General features: G+C 37.9%; 2 protein-coding genes across 5 annotated transcripts in view; one reads left to right on the top strand and one right to left on the bottom strand.

Annotated features, from left to right (window-relative positions):
• LOC6037170 (glucose transporter type 1) overlaps nucleotides 1-18,965 on the bottom strand; it is a 431,006-nt gene that overhangs the window by 259,484 nt on the left and 152,557 nt on the right. The window lies entirely within an intron of this gene.
• The window catches only part of LOC6037168, a 115,870-nt gene that overhangs the window by 25,316 nt on the left and 71,589 nt on the right, over nucleotides 1-18,965 (top strand). Inside the window, exon 4 of the mRNA XM_038261151.1 lies at nucleotides 3,319-3,389. Coding sequence (XP_038117079.1) covers nucleotides 3,319-3,389 — 71 coding nt within the window. The remainder of the gene's footprint in view (nucleotides 1-3,318; nucleotides 3,390-18,965) is intronic.

Here is an 18,965-nt window from a genome sequence, read left to right on the forward strand (position 1 = left end):
GTATAAAACTGGGAGGCTCTCGTGGCGCAGTGGTTGGCGGCTTCGGCTGCCGATTCCCGCCTTATCCTCCTGGCCTTCTATCGGATGTGGAAGTAAAACGTCGGTCCATTTGCGTTAAAGAGGTTTTTGGTGACTTACCACACATAACCTTTTTGATTGCTTTGTTTTTTTTTTATAAAACTTTAATAATGCAAAAATATAAGCATTACATATTAATTTAAAAGTCATTATGACCATTTCAATAAACTGAGCCTCAAACTTACTTTGCACTTAAAAACATTCCACCTCGGATTTCGAACTCATGACAATTGGATAACGAAACTGATTGACTACCATCTGATTCAGACAGACAAAATTTTTTAATCGGAGGAATAAGGTGGTTGCAAATATTTTTCAAAGCTTTTGTTATTTAAGTGCAATCAGCTGAAATCCATTTAAAATGCTTTCCTCTGCTTTTAGAATCATTTTTGGCATGCTCGGGTTTATTCAAAAATAATTTGAATTTTAGTGAACTTTCGATGAACAACAAAAAGTGTTTTTCGCAAAAATATATTTTTTTTCGTCGAGTCTAACATATTTTGAAAATTATGATTGCATTGTGTTGCATTGCAGTGTGTTTTTCTAACATTTTCCAACAATTTTTCATTGAAATATTGAATATTCTGGCATGTTCTGTCAATTTTCATATTTCTCTTAATTTTCCCTCCCCTCGACCATGGCCAGAGTTGAGGGACAAAATCTTTTTTAAATGTTTGCATCGGCCTTATTGTTGAAAAAAATCGAACCATTTTCCATGAGTGTAACAATTCAAAGAAAAAATTATGCCATAGCATAAATTGTTCTGAATTTATGTCATCATTTTCAAAATATAGACAATACTTAAAATTTAAATGAAAACACAAGTACATTAAACCAAATACCATTTTTCAAATACCCAAAACACTTATTTCAACAAAACTGATGGAAAACTGTCATTTTCCGTTTTCAATTACATTTAAATAACGAAAATGTTAAAAAAAACAGAAATTTAAAGAAAAACTTCAAGTAACAGTTTTGTTTTTTAGTCTTATATAAATGATATAAATAACCAATTTCATACATATGGCCCGCAAGCTCATTTGAGCTTCAAAATTTGCACGGCATCCAAAAACTTTGAGCACCCCTGCTGTAGAATGATCTTCATAAGAAAATCTAAACTTTTTGCAAACAACAGGACGTTGAAAAACGACAGATTTTGAATTCCCCAGACGCATTGAAACCTTTAAATATCCTAAGTGGTCATATTTATATACTTTTTTACATTTACTTAGTCATTGTAGAAGATCTAGTTCCTTTTAGTATTTTTTCTTAGTGTAGTGATTTTAGATAGGCATATGAAAGCAAGTTAGAACATTTCAGTTTTTGTTTTTTTTTTTTCTACCCAACAGCTTTATAGAACATAAGCAGATTCTTAAACATGTTCCATCCGAAAATCAAACACTGTTTTAACCTGGATCGAGGAGGTTTCAAGGCAACAGCTTTGCTAATTAACAGAATTCGCTCGTGGTGTACAAAACAGTTTTGAAAGCTTACCACCACACTTTGCTAATTCATAATCCACTTCAATAATTGGGCACCCAACTTGCCAACAGCTGAAAGCTTCAATTACCTGCCATCAACCTGGCCTCCACCAAAGCTCGGCAGCCAGTTAGGGTGAAAGCCGTATTGATTGGTTGTCACCGCGATCCGCAAGACGAAGCTAATTTAATTGAGCCAAATATGGAACACATCCAAAAAGTCCCTCTCACTCCTCCATCCCTCATTATCTCGCAGAAAGTTAAGGAGGGGGAAGGGGGAGGCGGTCAAATTGTGTTAATTTGATGAAACGAACGCTAATGGATGTTTCGAAGCTCGCGTCCGCGCACGATTTTCCACACGAGCTTTTAAGCTTTACCCAGTAGATAAAGTCTCGTCGCGCAACCATCACCTTCTGCGAAAAGGTGGGGGGGAGCGTAGGGTGGGTGATTATTTATTCACCCATTATTAACAGCACACTTTCCATTCTTCCCCCCTGGGGCGATGACGATGACGAACCGGGAGGAAAGTGGGAGAGGGGGTGGTGCAGCTTTATGCTGCAAAAAGCTCACCCTCATTTAGAATTTTGCAGCATTTCTCATAAAACATCTTTGTTGGCGCTTTCCATTCTTACTTTTTCTTGGCTTTTGCTACTACGAGGGGGATTGTACATGGCTAAAGGTGGCGAAGAAGCGTTAATTAAGTGCAAATAATTTATTCGCGCCTATGGCACCGAAGGAAATCTGGAAAAGATTCCAAAACTCGCGGGCCGGCAGCGAAATTATGGGAATGTATAGTTAGGTGACATCCCTCGAGCTGTTCCCAATGACCCATTTCAGCGTGGGCACGTGCACGTCCAATTTATTAACTCATTTCATGTCCATTCGCGTGACAGATAACGCTAATAGACAGTATCATTAAACAATGTTAAAGTTTGTTTTCCACCCAATTTCCCACAGTGCACCACTCCGGCAGACAAAAAACTCCACTATACTTTACGCCATAAATTATATTTCTTTATTTTTTGAACGGCTAATCCTGGTAACGGTGCCTTCGTCGTCATCGTCACGGTCATGGAAGGGGAGGAGGGATGGGCTCACGCTTCGTTTAACCTCAAATTTAATGCAATATTCCATCGTTTCATAAAGATCCTCGCGAAGCAAGTCGCTCAGGGGGAGGGTGGTGGGCGTGGCGTCCCACTTCCATAACCATAAAACACAGCCAGTCGACTTACACGAAGAGCTCCTCGCCGCCATCAACGTGAACTTGTTTAATAAAATCGTAAAATTAATAAGAATTAAAAAAGTTTTAGTTGACAATTTCCTGGCACCCCTCCTTCAGCAAAGGGGCATCATTGTTGCCTGAGCGAGCAGACCAGCGCCAGATAATGGAGTCCGATTGGTCAACCCTGGGCAGGGTCTTCTCGCCATGAAAGTTTGACGAAGAAAGTCCGGGCCAAAAGTTTGGCCATAACAATAAAGCTCTTTCGGTCTCGGCGGATTCGGGCTCGATTGCGGGTGGCGGTGGGGGCGGAAAAACACTTGCATTTGGGTTCGGGTTTAATAAATCTGATAAATGGAGATGGAGGATTGCGGTTGTGGGTTTATATCGGTTGGCTTTGTTTTTGGGGGTAGGTCATATTTTGTGTTACTTTTTTTTGCTCTCTGGTGGGGATCGGAGTGGATATTTCACTTTTATCGGTTTTTGCTAAACGAGTCGAAACCTTTTGTCTAATACAAAGTAATTTTGTATTTATACTTTCAGGAGACTAGTGATGGAAAGGAACCAAATAAACCGAAAGATCGTAAAATTACAGAAGTACCCAGCGAATGTCAGTGAGTATACTTTTCTTAAATATTACAGGTTGACATTTTTTTTAAATTTTACAAACAGTTAAAATATTTTGATGAGTCCAGCCCATAGCACTACTGCTCGGTTGGCACGCGTTCAATTAAAACACTTTTTTAAATAATCAATTATTTATCTTCCGCAGCCGGCTTCTTAAGATTTCAAATTTTCAACCGATAAATAAAATGCTCATGGTCACATCACTGCCACTCGTGAATCCTGACCTCATACCCATCTACTAACCCCCTCAAAACTCAAATCGGCCGATTTCGACCATTTTTATTTTATTGTATTTTTTGATTTGGCTTAGGGGAGAGTGGGAAGACTTGATCCCCGGGGAAACTTGATCCCAAACCTGTATCTCGTCAGCATGTGGGTAAAACAATTAGCTTTGTTCTAGAAAGTTGTGCGAAATTAACTAAAACTCATTGTAGAAAACAAAGAAAAAAATTAAAAAATGTTCAGATTGAGTTGTACACATTTTTTTCTGAAACGAGCTGCAAAAAACTTCCAAGAGATCTTTTTTTCTTTGTTTTGATATGTACCTATATAAAACACTCAAAAATTATTCACAAAAATATTTTTCATACATGAATTGTTTGACAAACTTATCAACTACAAAACCCTTACGCATTTGATGTTAAATTAATCGTCATACTATTTTTACAATCAGCATTTTTACAGTCACTGGAATCAGTTTCAAGATTAATTAATTGTGCTGGGTTTTCATACAAAGTTTCCTTTTGTATAGTTGTACATAACTTACTGCAGGTTGAACCTTTTTTCAAAAGTTTTGTAAACAAAAACTTCCAGCTTTTATAAACATGCTTAATTTTGGTCTAAAAAATAATATTTTAAGTTTTTAAATATTTTACATACTAAACTTGTTATATTTTGAACACAAACGTACAGGTTTTATGTGAAATTGCTGTAACTTATAGAAAATTAAAAGTTTGGATGAATAAGAAACATTTTGCTTAAGATTTTTTCAAAATGCTGAAAGGGGGATCAAGTTACCCCTAACATTTTTAAAATGTCCGTTTAAAATATTTTTTAAAAACGCTTGGCATGATTCCAAGAGTTAATCTGATGAAATACTCTTATAAGCCAAACATAGATGAATGTTTAAGCTTTCAATTCATGCAAAAAGTTTATAGTTTTGTGAGAAATTGACAGAGTTATGTGCGATACACAAAAGTGGATCAAATCTCCCCACTCTCCCCTAAACTTTGTGGGGGCCTTCCCTATGACTAAATAAGCTATTTTGCTTCATTGGTTCACCCATACAAGTCTCCATACAATTTTGGCTGCTGTCCATACAAAAATTGTATGTAAACATTCAAACAGCTGTAACTTTTGAGTGAATTTTCTGATCAATTTGGTGTCTTCGGCAAAGTTGTAGGTATTGTTCAGGACTTTTGAGAAAAAAAACAGGTACACGGAAACAAAATTTGCAGATTTTTTATCAACTTTTTTTTCACTAAAACTCAATTTCCCAAAATACGTATTTTAGGATTTTCGAGATTTTTTGATATGTTTTAGGAGACAGCAAATCCGCAACTTTTGAGCCGTAGAGAAACATGGTCAAAAAATCTGCCGCCGAGTTATGAATTTTTGAAAAAACAGTGATTTTTGGAAAAAATCGAAGTTTCATGCAAAAACAAGTTTGACATTATTTTTTAATGCAAAATTGAATTTGCAATCAAAAAGTACTTGACATATTTTTTGATAAAGGGCTCCGTTTTCAAGATATTGCCACCGAAAGTTTGATTTTAGCGAAATATTTGCAGTTTTTAAATTTTTAAAATAGTGACCATATGTGACCATTTCTAAAAATATTTTGTTTTGAGAAGTTCAGAAAATTTGCTATAAAATTGTCTAAGAGACATTGAAGATTGGATCTCGGGTTGCTGAGATAGAGCCGCTTTAAGAAAAAAAACACGAAAATTGAAGTTTTCTAAATCTCACCAAAACAACCCACCATTTTCTAATCACCATATCTCAGCATATAATGGTCCAATTTTCAATGTTAAGACATGAAAAATTCGTTAAATTTTCCGATCTTTTCGAAAAAAATATTTTGATTTTTTTTAAATCAAGACTAACATTTTAAAATGGCCAAACATTGAATATTACGCCCATTTAAATTGCTTGTCTTGATTTAAAAAATCAATTACCAATTTGATTGAAATATAACGCGAAAAACATAATTTTTCATTTCGTAGAAATGTTAAACATATAATAAAAATTTGATTTTTTGCAAAAAAAAAAAATACAAAAGAATAAAAATAAATGTTTAACTACGTTCTATTTTTGTTCACTATTTGTTTTTTTTAAGAAAATTTAAATAAAACTGATATTTTAAGAATTTAAGAATAATTTTCAGATTTAAAATATTGCTTAAAAATAGTATTAATAATAAAATGCCAATATGTAACAAAAATTACTTCTTGGGTGAGCATTCAGTGGTTTGTTCCTGTGGGCGTACTGATCCCAAATCCCAAATATGAGCTTCATTGAATGTAATAGGGGCTGGCGCTTTGCACTTGAATTTTAAATGGGATTTAAACCGTAATTTTTTTTTCGAAACCTCACGAATTTGACGTTAAATTTATCACTATACCAAACAAATGTTTAAATAAGTGCAATGAGGGACCATTTTTACAGTCACTAGAATCAGCTTCAAGCTAAATTAATTGGTTGGGTATTTCGTACATGTTTTCCTTTAGTATAGTTGTAGATGACCTACGGCAGTTTGAACCATTTTTCTAATATTTCGTAAACCATATTGCAAGCTTTTGTAAACATGCCTAATGTTGGTCTTAAATAGAATATTTAAATTTTTAAGTATTTGACTTACTAAACTTATTATATTTTGAATTTTGAAGTAACTGATAGAAAATCAATAGTTACCCCTAACATTTAGAAAATGCCGGTTCAAAATTATTTTTTTCAAAACCCTTGACATATGCTATTTTTTACAGCAGACGTGCCACACGATAGTACACAAGCGACAATGTCAAAATAGTAGAGCAATAAGTTTTTTTGACAAATTTTTGATAGGTAGGAGACAAAATCTGACTAACATTTAATCAAGTTTATAACAATAATCAAAAATAGAAGTTACTTTTATGAGTATTTAAAAATCTTTTTGCAACAAATTCAAAGTTTATGATAAATCAAAAACAATCTTTCAATCGAAAGACTTGAATGATTTTTATTATTAAAATCAAAACACCCATGATGGAAAAGTTCGATAAATCTTATTACATTGGGGAATGTTGACATATGAGCAATTCTCGCTGAAACCGTCCCACTAGATGCACATGTTCTCAAATCGTTACGGCAATGTTCTCATTCGATTCAGCGCACCAAAAAACCATTAAAACAACCTTCGAACCAATGAAAATGTCAGTCGTTAGCCACCTGTAAATAAAAACATGTATTGAACTATGGAATTTTTCGAAAAAATGCTCTAATTTGGAGAAATGATACCTCCCAAAATACATTACCAAACATCAAAAAGTTATATATCATTGGAAAGGTAATCGCAAGGGCTTTCTATCGCACTTTGAAAAACATTCGAAAAAATATTTTTTCAAGGGTAATTTTAAGGGTTTTTGAGAAACTTACTCTTAATTTTGAATATTGACCGTGTTCGCAACCACTTATCATTACGCAACCATTTTCATTCGAAAGATTGGAAGATTTTGCATAAAATCAACTTGAGAAAAGTAGTGTAATGAAATAGTTTTCGTTAAGTTATTAACGGATGAAAGAAATTGGTAAAATTTCAGTTTAAAATAACGAATGCCTAGACTTCAGAAATGAGCTTAATTTACAGTCAAAACAAAGCAGGATTATATTTGAGCCGAATGTACAATGATCTAAGGCAAATCTGGACATATAGTATGAATAGGGACAGCTTTTTCAACTATGCTTCCACTCATCGGATCTTATTTTTTATTTGTTTATGTAAAAACATACATAAACAAACCAGGTTATAAATTTTATGCTTTTAAGTACTCTGAAAACTAATGTCCTTACTTAGACTGTAGTCTCGATTCGCCACATTTCACTGAAGTAACATTTTATGTACAGAATTTGTTTTGGGAATATCTGCTTTATTTGTAAAACCTCAATCGTGCACAAAAAAGTGCAAAGTTGAAATCAATATTTTTTGATCAAGTTAAAATTTTGTGGGGCTGTTAATACCATGAAAACAAGCAAAAAACTCGATTTTCGTCCAAATAGGACGACGCCCTTTTATTTGACACCACCTCAAAATTTCCCTTTTTTGCAAACCATGTTAAAAACCTTCATTGACAAACATCTCTGAACCGCAAGCCGTACAATGTCGAGTCAGAACTCACTAGAAAGATAATTAGATGTAGAATTAATAAGTGTTGTCTGTTTCTCAATTAAAACTTTTTTCAATATATTTATGTTGCACAAATGAAAATTTTAAACTTGGTTTTCATATTGAGAGTAATTAAAAATTAAAGTTAAATGAATCCCATTTTTTACATAGAATAGAGAAGAGCGGGGCAAAGGTACGCTACTAGTGACAATCATTCTGTCACCGATGAACATACAATATTTTTGATTCGTTGTATATACCAAATGGTACCCTTATCACTTGCCTTCGAGAACCAGGCAATTACCCTAAAAAAACGTTACTTAATCCACCTAGGTGAATGGGGGCTTCCTCTTCTCGGTTCATACACAAATTTTTATATTGAGAATGTACATGTATAATATACATTGTATATATATAGACAATTCGTTGATTGAGTTCTAAAATTCAACTAAATTGCTAATATTATTATTCACAATGATAAAGCTTAAATTTCTGGGTACCATGACACTTTATACAACCACAAAGGATTTAAAATGGATTTTTAAAACAATTTAAAGTAATAACTTTGCGATCCTTTTTGACAGAAAGCATATTACTTTATAAAGTATATAGTCTATAGACTTACTAAATTGAATGCTATTCTATCCCAGTAAAAGTAAAATACGCCTACGGTCTGTCGACGAAAATCCATGTGAACAATGCATGCGAGCTGTCTAATGCTGACACGGCGTAAAAACTAATGCAGTGCTCGAACAAGTCATAATTTCCGTAAACTCTCTCCCTCTCTCGCATTCCGCTCTCACATTCCGTAGCTAAAGTGAAAATTTAAGAAAGGGTAAAAAGTGTATCGCTAACGGAGTCGATCGATGGCTCAAGGATAGGTATCTAAGAACGCGATACATATTGTCATTTCCCGAAATGACTTGACTTGTCTTGGCTTGGCTAAGACGTTTTTGAGGCTATTTTGGACCTGATTTGAGGTTGGGTGAAATATTTGCATGCTGGACGCGATTCACAAAGGGAATTTTATTTCCTAAGATGACATTCGAAGCACGATGAAAAATGCTTTCGAATGAAGTATAATAGTTGTGGGTTTTTTAGCCGGATGGGCGAACCAGCATGTGATAATGCATTGGTATCGTCAAAAATAGCAGTTTAGCGCAGATATTAACGACTAAGCTTAATAATTCGTCGAGATATGTATCTCAGTGGATTGGGTTTTGAAAGAGCTTTCCAAAATGTGCAACATGCCGACATTTCGGTTAATTTTGGCCTCGTTTTAGTCGATTTGAAGGTGGCTGAATGCAAACAGTTTTCTTAAAGTGGCTGTAACTTTGGCAAATTCCAATGGATTTTTGTCCCGTTTCAGCCCGGGAAGGAGGACATTCCAGACTACCTAGTTATGCAAAAATGAAGCAATTTTGAAAAATTTTCATCGTTTTTTGTTTTTCAGTTTTAGGTTTGCAAATCGTTTTTCTTAAATATCTTTTGACAGGAAAGGGCTACGGGGAAGATTTTCAATAGCGACTTATCGGAAGCTAAGAGGGATCGAATGCAACCGGAAGTGTCCAAATCCGTTCAGCCAGTTCCGAGAAATCGCAGTGACATTTTTGGCCAATTTTCAAGTGATTTTATATGGCATTCCTCGGAGAGGAAGCCAAAACTCGGGTTCCCCCAAAATAAAATAGTCTGCCGTAAACCAATTGCGACCAGTTGGTCGCGTTCTTGTTGCACTCTTCTCAGCAAGTCGAGTCGGCGTAGTGAGCTAGGGCGCGCCCCAGAGTTTTATTTTTGCCTGTGGGTTCGAATCTCGTTCTCTCCCGCTCGCTCTCTGAGCTGATTTGTTTTTTTTTTCTCCCTGCGCGTTGTCGAGCAATCTTCCGGCCGGAAGGTGCTCGACTTGAGTTTTCGAGCAATCTTCCGGCCGCTCGACTTTTGAGGCTATTTTGGACCTGATTTGAGGTCGGGTGAAATATTTGCATGCTGGACGCGATTCACAAAGGGAATTTTATTTCTAAGATGACATTCGAAGCACGATGAAAAATGCTTTCGAATGAAGTATAATAGTTGTGGGTTTTTAGCCGGATGGGCGAACCAGCATGTGATAATGCATTGGTATCGTCAAAAATAGCAGTTTAGCGCAGATATTAACGACTAAGCTTAATAATTCGTCGAGATATGTATCTCAGTGGATTGGGTTTTGAAAGAGCTTTCCAAAATGTGCAACATGCCGACATTTCGGTTAATTTTGGCCTCGTTTTAGTCGATTTGAAGGTGGCTGAATGCAAACAGTTTTCTTAAAGTGGCTGTAACTTTGGCAAATTCCAATGGATTTTTGTCCCGTTTCAGCCCGGGAAGGAGGACATTCCAGACTACCTAGTTATGCAAAAATGAAGCAATTTTGAAAAATTTTCATCGTTTTTTGTTTTTCAGTTTTAGGTTTGCAAATCGTTTTTCTTAAATATCTTTTGACAGGAAAGGGCTACGGGGAAGATTTTCAATAGCGACTTATCGGAAGCTAAGAGGGATCGAATGCAACCGGAAGTGTCCAAATCCGTTCAGCCAGTTCCGAGAAATCGCAGTGACATTTTTGGCCAATTTTCAAGTGATTTTATATGGCATTCCTCGGAGAGGAAGCCAAAACTCGGGTTCCCCCAAAATAAAATAGTCTGCCGTAAACCAATTGCGACCAGTTGGTCGCGTTCTTGTTGCACTCTTCTCAGCAAGTCGAGTCGGCGTAGTGAGCTAGGGCGCGCCCCAGAGTTTTATTTTTGCCTGTGGGTTCGAATCTCGTTCTCTCCCGCTCGCTCTCTGAGCTGATTTGTTTTTTTTTTCTCCTGCGCGTTGTCGAGCAATCTTCCGGCCGGAAGGTGCTCGACTTGAGTTTTCGAGCAATCTTCCGGCCGCTCGACTTTTGAGGCTATTTTGGACCTGATTTGAGGTCGGGTGAAATATTTGCATGCTGGACGCGATTCACAAAGGGAATTTTATTTCTAAGATGACATTCGAAGCACGATGAAAAATGCTTTCGAATGAAGTATAATAGTTGTGGGTTTTTAGCCGGATGGGCGAACCAGCATGTGATAATGCATTGGTATCGTCAAAAATAGCAGTTTAGCGCAGATATTAACGACTAAGCTTAATAATTCGTCGAGATATGTATCTCAGTGGATTGGGTTTTGAAAGAGCTTTCCAAAATGTGCAACATGCCGACATTTCGGTTAATTTTGGCCTCGTTTTAGTCGATTTGAAGGTGGCTGAATGCAAACAGTTTTCTTAAAGTGGCTGTAACTTTGGCAAATTCCAATGGATTTTTGTCCCGTTTCAGCCCGGGAAGGAGGACATTCCAGACTACCTAGTTATGCAAAAATGAAGCAATTTTGAAAAATTTTCATCGTTTTTTGTTTTTCAGTTTTAGGTTTGCAAATCGTTTTTCTTGAATATCTTTTGACAGGAAAGGGCTACGGGGAAGATTTTCAATAGCGACTTATCGGAAGCTAAGAGGGATCGAATGCAACCGGAAGTGTCCAAATCCGTTCAGCCAGTTCCGAGAAATCGCAGTGACATTTTTTGGCCAATTTTCAAGTGATTTTATATGGCATTCCTCGGAGAGGAAGCCAAAATCAGTGCGTAGCTTTGCCCCGTATGTGGGGTAAAGGGATTTTTCACTTTTTTTTTGTTTTAATTTTAGTTCATTTTTCATTCAGTTTTCAATTGGGGGTAGTTTTTAATCTCAAATTAAGATAAATTTATGGAGTCAACAGCCCCACAAAATTTTTACATGATCAAAAAATATTGATTTTAACTTTCCACTTTTGTGTGCACGATTGAGGTTATACAAATAAAGCAGACCTTCCCAAAACAAATTCTGTACTTAAATTATTACTTCAGTGAAATGTGGCGAATCGGGACTACAGTCTAAGTAAGGACATCAGTTTTCAGAGTACTTAAAAGCATAAAATTTATAACCTGGTTTGTTTATGTATGTTTTTACATAAACAAATAAAAAATAGGATCCGATGAGTGAAAGCATAGTTGAAAAAGCTGTCCCTATTCATACTATATGTCCAGATTTGCCTTAGATCATTGTACATTCGGCTCAAATACAATCCTGCTTTGTTTTGACTGTAAATTAAGCTCATTTCTGAAGTCTGAGCATTCGTTATTTTTAACTGAAATTTTACCAATTTCTTTCATCCGTTAATAACTTAACGAAAACTATTTCATTACACTACTTTTCTCAAGTTGATTTTATGCAAAATCTTCCAACCTTTCGAATGAAAATGGTTGCGTAATGATAAGTGGTTGCGAACACGGTCAATATTCAAAATTAAGAGTAAGTTTCTCAAAAACCCTTAAAATTACCCTTGAAAAAATATTTTTTCGAATGTTTTTCAAAGTGCGATAGAAAGCCCTTGCGATTACCTTTCCAATGATATATAACTTTTTGATGTTTGGTAATGTATTTTGGGAGATATCATTTCTCCAAATTGGGGCATTTTTTCGAACAAATCCATTGTTCAATACAAGTTTTTATTTACAGGTGGCTAACGACTGACATTTTCATTGGTTCGAAGGTTGTTTTAATGGTTTTTTGGTGCGCTGAATCGTATGAGAACATTGCCGTAACGATTTGAGAACATGTGCATCTAGTGGGACGGTTTCAGCGAGAATTGCTCATATTTTGAATTATAGAAAATGTGTAATAGTACAAAAAAGTAAAATAAAAAAAACATCAAATTACTTCGAAACAGAGGTTATACTCAACAATAAAATTGTTCAAACAATGCAAGGTCTTTCAAAATTGACATTTTAGTAATTAAATAGATGACAATGGTACAACATTTGAATATATTAATAATAAAATTAAATTTAGTGTACGGTGCCCCAAAAAAAAATGAAAAGATGTCAAAACCTTGGTGCTCACCCCTAGAAGGATGTCAGGAAAAATGTTTTCACACCACACCCAGAACTGGGCATCGGCATACGAGAGGATAAAGAGCACGATTCGATAGTAAAATGATACTGTGTGCGGACGGAGAGGATAAATCCCGAAATCACCGAGAGTACTTTACTCATGGTTCATTTTCCAAAAAAGTTCATCTATCAAAAAAAAAAGTACCGGTACCGAGACTCGAACCCAAGACCTTCGGCATATTGAACCGTGCTTTTGCCGTATGGGCCACCATGGTTCGGTGACAATGAGGCGGTCGTTTGTCCATATAAGCCACTCATAGGATAAACTGTTCCAATGAAAGAATGAACACGTGAGAGGACTATACTCTCGCAAAATAGCACTTTCCTCACGTTTCTTTTCGTGAGGACTATCCTCTCGTTCTTTAACTTTGGGTGCACATCAAAATACCAAAAATTGTTTATAATTCGTGCGCTGAGCTTGAATGAAAAAAGTTCATTTTTCGAGTATTTTTCAGAAATGCACATATCAATCATACTAAAATCACTCAAATTTCACTCAAAACATTATTTTTCATAATATTTACAAAAAAAGAGATTTTCTCACAATGTGACGCAAACATCAAATAATTGAAAAAAATAAATGAACAAACTTTGATAGTATACTTCCCAATTTCATGCTCGCTTGTACAAGATTTTGGGAACTATTTTGTTTCCGTGTATGTAACCAAATTCACACAAACCAAAAATGTTTAAGTTATTAATTAATGAGTAATAAGAAGCCTAAAAATAAATTGATATATTGTGTAATCATTATGGTGGGAACGTCTTTCAAAAAGTTCTCAGATCAAGTTTTAGTATGGTTCCCCTTGTAGGGCATGCCCATAGGGACTTTCATGCCAAATATCAGCTCATTTGGTTGTACGCTGGCTGCGCGCATCAGGGTTAAAGTTTACATGGGAATTCCTATGGGAAATTGAAACTTTTTGTTCAAACGCTCCTACAGGTCTGAAAAAATCACGCGTCAACTTCTGGTATGGTCAGGCCTATGGGGAATGTTCTGGAGAACACTTTTCCCGAAGAGAGCATATGGGTTCGTTGTCCCTAGACCTGGCGCATCGGCAAATAATCTGATGTCTCCGGAATCAACGGTTTTTCCTCAAAAAGCATCAAATTTTCCTTAGCATGCTATGAAAGCTTGATGAACACCGCGACGCCATACGTCAGACAGCTACCACGTGGTTGAAATATTTGCAAAAAAATACAAATTTGCTATGCAAAGATTTTGAATTCGACTAAATAATATCAGGATTACTCGAAATGTTAATTGTATAGTTAAAAGAAGGTTTGCAATTAAATATTCCAGCCATTTCTTACCCACGTGGTAGCTGTCTGACGTATGACGTCGCGGTGTTCATCAAGCTTTTTTTTGAATTAAATATACTTTATTGAATCTTTCTTATAATAATTACATTTGGTTTACATAATAAGTGGTCAGCTGTGGCTCTTCAGCTTTAGTTTGCTTATCGTGATTTAAACACTGTTCATTTTCTTAACTTTAAAAGTATATGATTTATCATTTTTGTAGCACTAGGTACAATGAGGAAAAAAAAATTTAAGAAAACATAACCTAACCTAAAACTAACTTAATCTTATCATAAACTAAACCAATCCTTGAATCAAGGGGTATTCAGATATAGCACATTTTTCCCTGAATTTCAAACATTTTTCTTGAATCTTCTGATCCAACATTTTTACTTCTGCTAATTCATGAACCTCACTTGATCTTGTCCAGCCAGGAACATTCAAAACCATTTTGAGTACCTTGTTTTGGACACGCTGGAGCTTCAATTTATGAGTTCTAGCGCAACACTCCCAAACAGGTACTGCATACTCAATAACGGGGTAAATTATTTGTTTGTAAACTGCTAGCTTATTTTTCAAAGATAGCTTTGATTTTCTGTTAATTAAAGGATACAAACACCTGATGAGAATGCTGCACTTGTTCAATATTTTATCTACATGCTGCCGAAACAATAGTTTCGAGTCAAGTATGAGACCTAAATAGACAACTTCCTTTGACCAGGGTATTGAAACATCATTCATTTTAATCAAAACATCATCCTTTGGGGCAAATCTGGCCGATTTGGAAAGTGGAAAAATGATGGTTTGAGTTTTGGCTGCATTTATGCGAATTTTCCAGTCGCCAAAGTATTCGGAAAGAACGTCAAGACCCTTCTGAAGACGGCCAACTAAATATCTGGTTATTTTACCCTTATAAATAACGGCAGTGTCATCAGCAAAAAGTGACAACACACCATTACCAGGAAGAGTAGGCAAATCAGATGTAAAAATATTGTACAGAAGTGGGCCAAGAATACTTCCTTGGGGAACCCCAGCATCAATGTTGAATAATCCAGAAGCAATCCCATTCAGAAAAACCCTGAACGATCTCTCCGAAAGATAGTGCTGGATAATTTTGATAAGATACATTGGAAAACCGTATAAATACAGTTTATGTATCAAACCATCATGCCAAACATTGTCAAAAGCCTTCTCAACATCCAACAAAGCCATAGCAGTTGATTTAGACTCAAGCTTGTTCTGCTTGATGATTTTAGTTACTCTCGTAAGCTGATGAGCAGTATTATGTCCCTTTCGGAAGCCAAACTGCTCGTTCAAAATTATATTATTATCGTTGGTAAAATCCAAAAGCCTTGAATAGATGACCTTCTCAAAGAGTTTGGACAGACTACTCAAAAGACTAATGGGACGATAACTTGTTGGCGATGTTGGATCTTTTGAGGCTTCAAAATTGGTATGACTTTGCCCAGTTTCCAATTGGTGGGGAAGTAACCAAGTTGCAAACATTTATTGAAAATATTGGCTAGATGTTGAAAGAACTGATCACTCTGTTTTTTCAACACTAGATTAAAAATGTTATCAAAGCCAGGAGCTTTCATATTTTTCATTTGTTTAACTGCAACTTTGACTTCCTCACCAGAAACATGGGAATCTGCAGGAAATTCAAAGGTAGAGTCATTGATTGTTGAAATACTATTGGCAACTGATGTTTCTTTACGGCTGGTCATGGAAGCGCCAAGATTATGTGAACTAACAAAATGAAGCCCAAGTGCATTTGCCTTTTCCTCGGATGTAATCAAAGGAGAATCCTCAACAATAAGAGGAGGAATAGGCTTTGGTTTGTTTTTAAGAACTTTTGAAAGTTTCCAAAATGGTTTTGAATAATTCCCAAGCTGGCTTACATGTTTTGAAAATTCTTGATTTCTGATATTGTCAAGTCGGTCTTGTATGATTTTGTTCAAATTGTTCACTGAAATCTTTTGTCATAGTCCCCAGTCCGTTGATATTGTCTCCTATAAACATTCCTAAGTCTAATCAAGTGTTTAGTATCTACGTCAATATCAGTTACCTTAAAATTAACAGGAACCTCCCGAACGTTGGCAGCCTCTGCTTGGTTGATAGCCTGCTGGATCACCTCCAGCGAACGATCAATATCAGCAGAAGTTTCCGGGTGTTGATCATAGTCGATGTTGCTGTCTACCACTTGCTGAAACTGCTGCCAGTCAACGTTGTGGTAATCTTTCCGGGTTGGTTGCCGCTGCGGAGTAACGGAAGCTCCAACCTCCACAACCACCGGATAGTGATCAGAACTCAACTCTTCAAACACCTCAGGATGAGCCACGTTCTCAGCCATATTGGTAATGAAGAAGTCGATGATTGAGTGATTCCCAGACCGAGCCACCCTCGTTGGACGATCCGGACTCACAACGTTGTAGTATCCGTTTTGCAGATCGTTGTGCAGAATCACTCCGTTCCGATTCCTCCTGCTGTTGCCCCAAACTTCATGCTTCGCGTTGAGGTCACCAGCGATGATGTACTTTGCGCTCCGCCGTGTCAGCTTCTGGATATCGCTCTTCAGTTTTGCTGCTGAACCATCTCTGGAATTCACCTGACGTGGGCAGTATGCAGCAATGAAGAGTACTGGGCCAACCGAAGTGGGAATTTCCACTCCAACGGCCTCGATGATGTCCAGCTTAAAGTGTGGCAGCCGGCGTGGCTTGAGATCACGATGAACAGCGACAAGCACACCTCCTCCTCCAGAGGTGGTCCTGTCGAGCTGCGTCGCGATCTTGTAGTTTTGCAGATAAACTTTTTCACCGGGCTTCAGATGAGTTTCCGTGATGGCAGCTACGTCGATCTCCTTCTCGCGAAGAAAATCCACCAGCTCTAAATTCTTCCTCCTAATGGAGCAAGCGTTCCAATTCAGCAGCTTGAGGGACCTACGATCCATACTGGATGACGAACGAGGTCAGCACTTCAATCTGCTGGGTCTTGGTTTTGCATCCACGCAGTGCAGCGGACATCTGTTTGAAAATATTGAGGAGTTCGGTTGAGGTGTAAAGATCATTACCATTTTCCTCAACTGCTGGTTCTTGGGTTGGTCTTGGCTCCTGGCTGAAGCCCGGTGGTGGCGGTCTCGGCTCCTGGCTGGAACCCGGCCGTGGATGATTCATCTCAGCTCTCTTCCTGGGATCCAACGGCAACGGTGCCAAGTTCGGGACCTGGCGTCGCGGTTGAAGAGGTGGAAAATTTTGCTCCACCAGGGCTGGAGGAGTTCTACGACGCTGAGGCTGATTCTTCGTCGATGCTTGCTGCCGAATTTTCACGAACTCAGCTCTCTTGGGGCACTTTCGGTCGGTTGACGAGTGCTCACCGTTGCAGTTGAGGCACTTCACCAGCGAATCTTGGATGCACTGGGATGTGATGTGCGCATCGGTACCACATTTGGCGCAACGACGCTTCAGGTGGCAGTTCTTACCTCCGTGCCCGAAACCCAGGCAGTTGAAGCATTGTGTGACGTCACGATGCACTGGTCGGTATCGCTCCCACGACACGATAATGTTGAAAACCGCTCGAATTGCCTTCAGCTCAGGAAGCGTCGTCGATCCCTTAGCCAAATGCAGCAGGTAGAGCTGGTCACGGTACTTGATGTCTTTGTTGCGTCGGCTCATTTTGTGCACGGCCAACACATCCAGTTTCAAAACTTTTAGCTCGGCAGCTAATTCCTCCACTGGCATGTCGTACAGACCTCTGACGACGATTTTGTACGGCTTATCCATGACGACATCATGGGTAAAGTACTCCGCCTCGTTTTCGGTCAAGTAATCCTTGACCAGTTGATAGTGCTGCCTGGATTGCACCAGCACCTTAAATCCGTCCTGACACAGACGAATGTTGCCTAGGACTTTCCCAGACTTGATGAGTTCAACCAGCCCCGCTCGAAAGTCGATCGTTGCTGCTGATTGCCGCACATAAAAGGAGGCAGTTTCTCCTTTCGCTGTTTCACTTCATTCTCCTTTGCTTCCGCTACCTGGTCCTCGTCAGGCAGTCCAGCAAACTTGTTGTTCTTCAATAGCTGCTCCTCGTGCGACGAAGAGTTCTCCTCCTCCTCATCCATCGGTACAGTACCGTCGCTCTTTTTCGTCTTTTTGCTGTTCGATGTCACTTCCAAAAGCACCTTCCTTTTGGAAATCCCCGGTTTTTGGCCATCAGTTGAGGCCTCAACCTTCCTTTTGGAAATTCCCACTTTTTTGCCTGCTTGAGCCGCAGGTAGGGCAATATTGCCGGCGTTTTGCGCCGGGACGCGACGAGTCATGTTGATTCAGACAACCTTCACCAACGAATGCTCGGATAACAATGAGTTCATCAAGCTTTCATAGCATGCTAAGGAAAATTTGATGCTTTTTGAGGAAAAACCGTTGATTCCGGAGACATCAGATTGTTTGCCGATGCGCCAGGTCTAAGGACAACGAATCCATATGCTCTCTTCGGGAAAAGTGTTCTCCAGAACATTCCCCATAGGCCTGACCATACCAGAAGTTGGCGCGTGATTTTTCCAGACCTGTAGGAGCGTTTGAACAAAAAGTTTCAATTTCCCATAGGAATTCCCATGTAAACTTTAACCCTGATGCGCGCAGCCAGCGTACAACCAAATGAGCTGATATTTGGCATGAAAGTCCCTATGGGCATGCCCTACAAGGGGAACCATACTAAAACTTGATCTGAGAACTTTTTGAAAAACGTACCCACCCTAGTAATCATGCTTTCATGTTTTCATATTAGAATCTGAGTTCAAGCACTTTTCTAATTCCTAAATATGCCATTAAATTGTGCCGGGTCAACTTATTCCTAGAACATTTTGCGTTTCCAGCAGCCCAAGTGGTACCGTAGGGAGGCGACCTCCCTGGGACGAAATTAAAAGCAG

This window comes from Culex quinquefasciatus, chromosome 3, assembly GCF_015732765.1.
Source record: "Culex quinquefasciatus strain JHB chromosome 3, VPISU_Cqui_1.0_pri_paternal, whole genome shotgun sequence".
Lineage (NCBI taxonomy): Eukaryota > Metazoa > Arthropoda > Insecta > Diptera > Culicidae > Culex > Culex quinquefasciatus.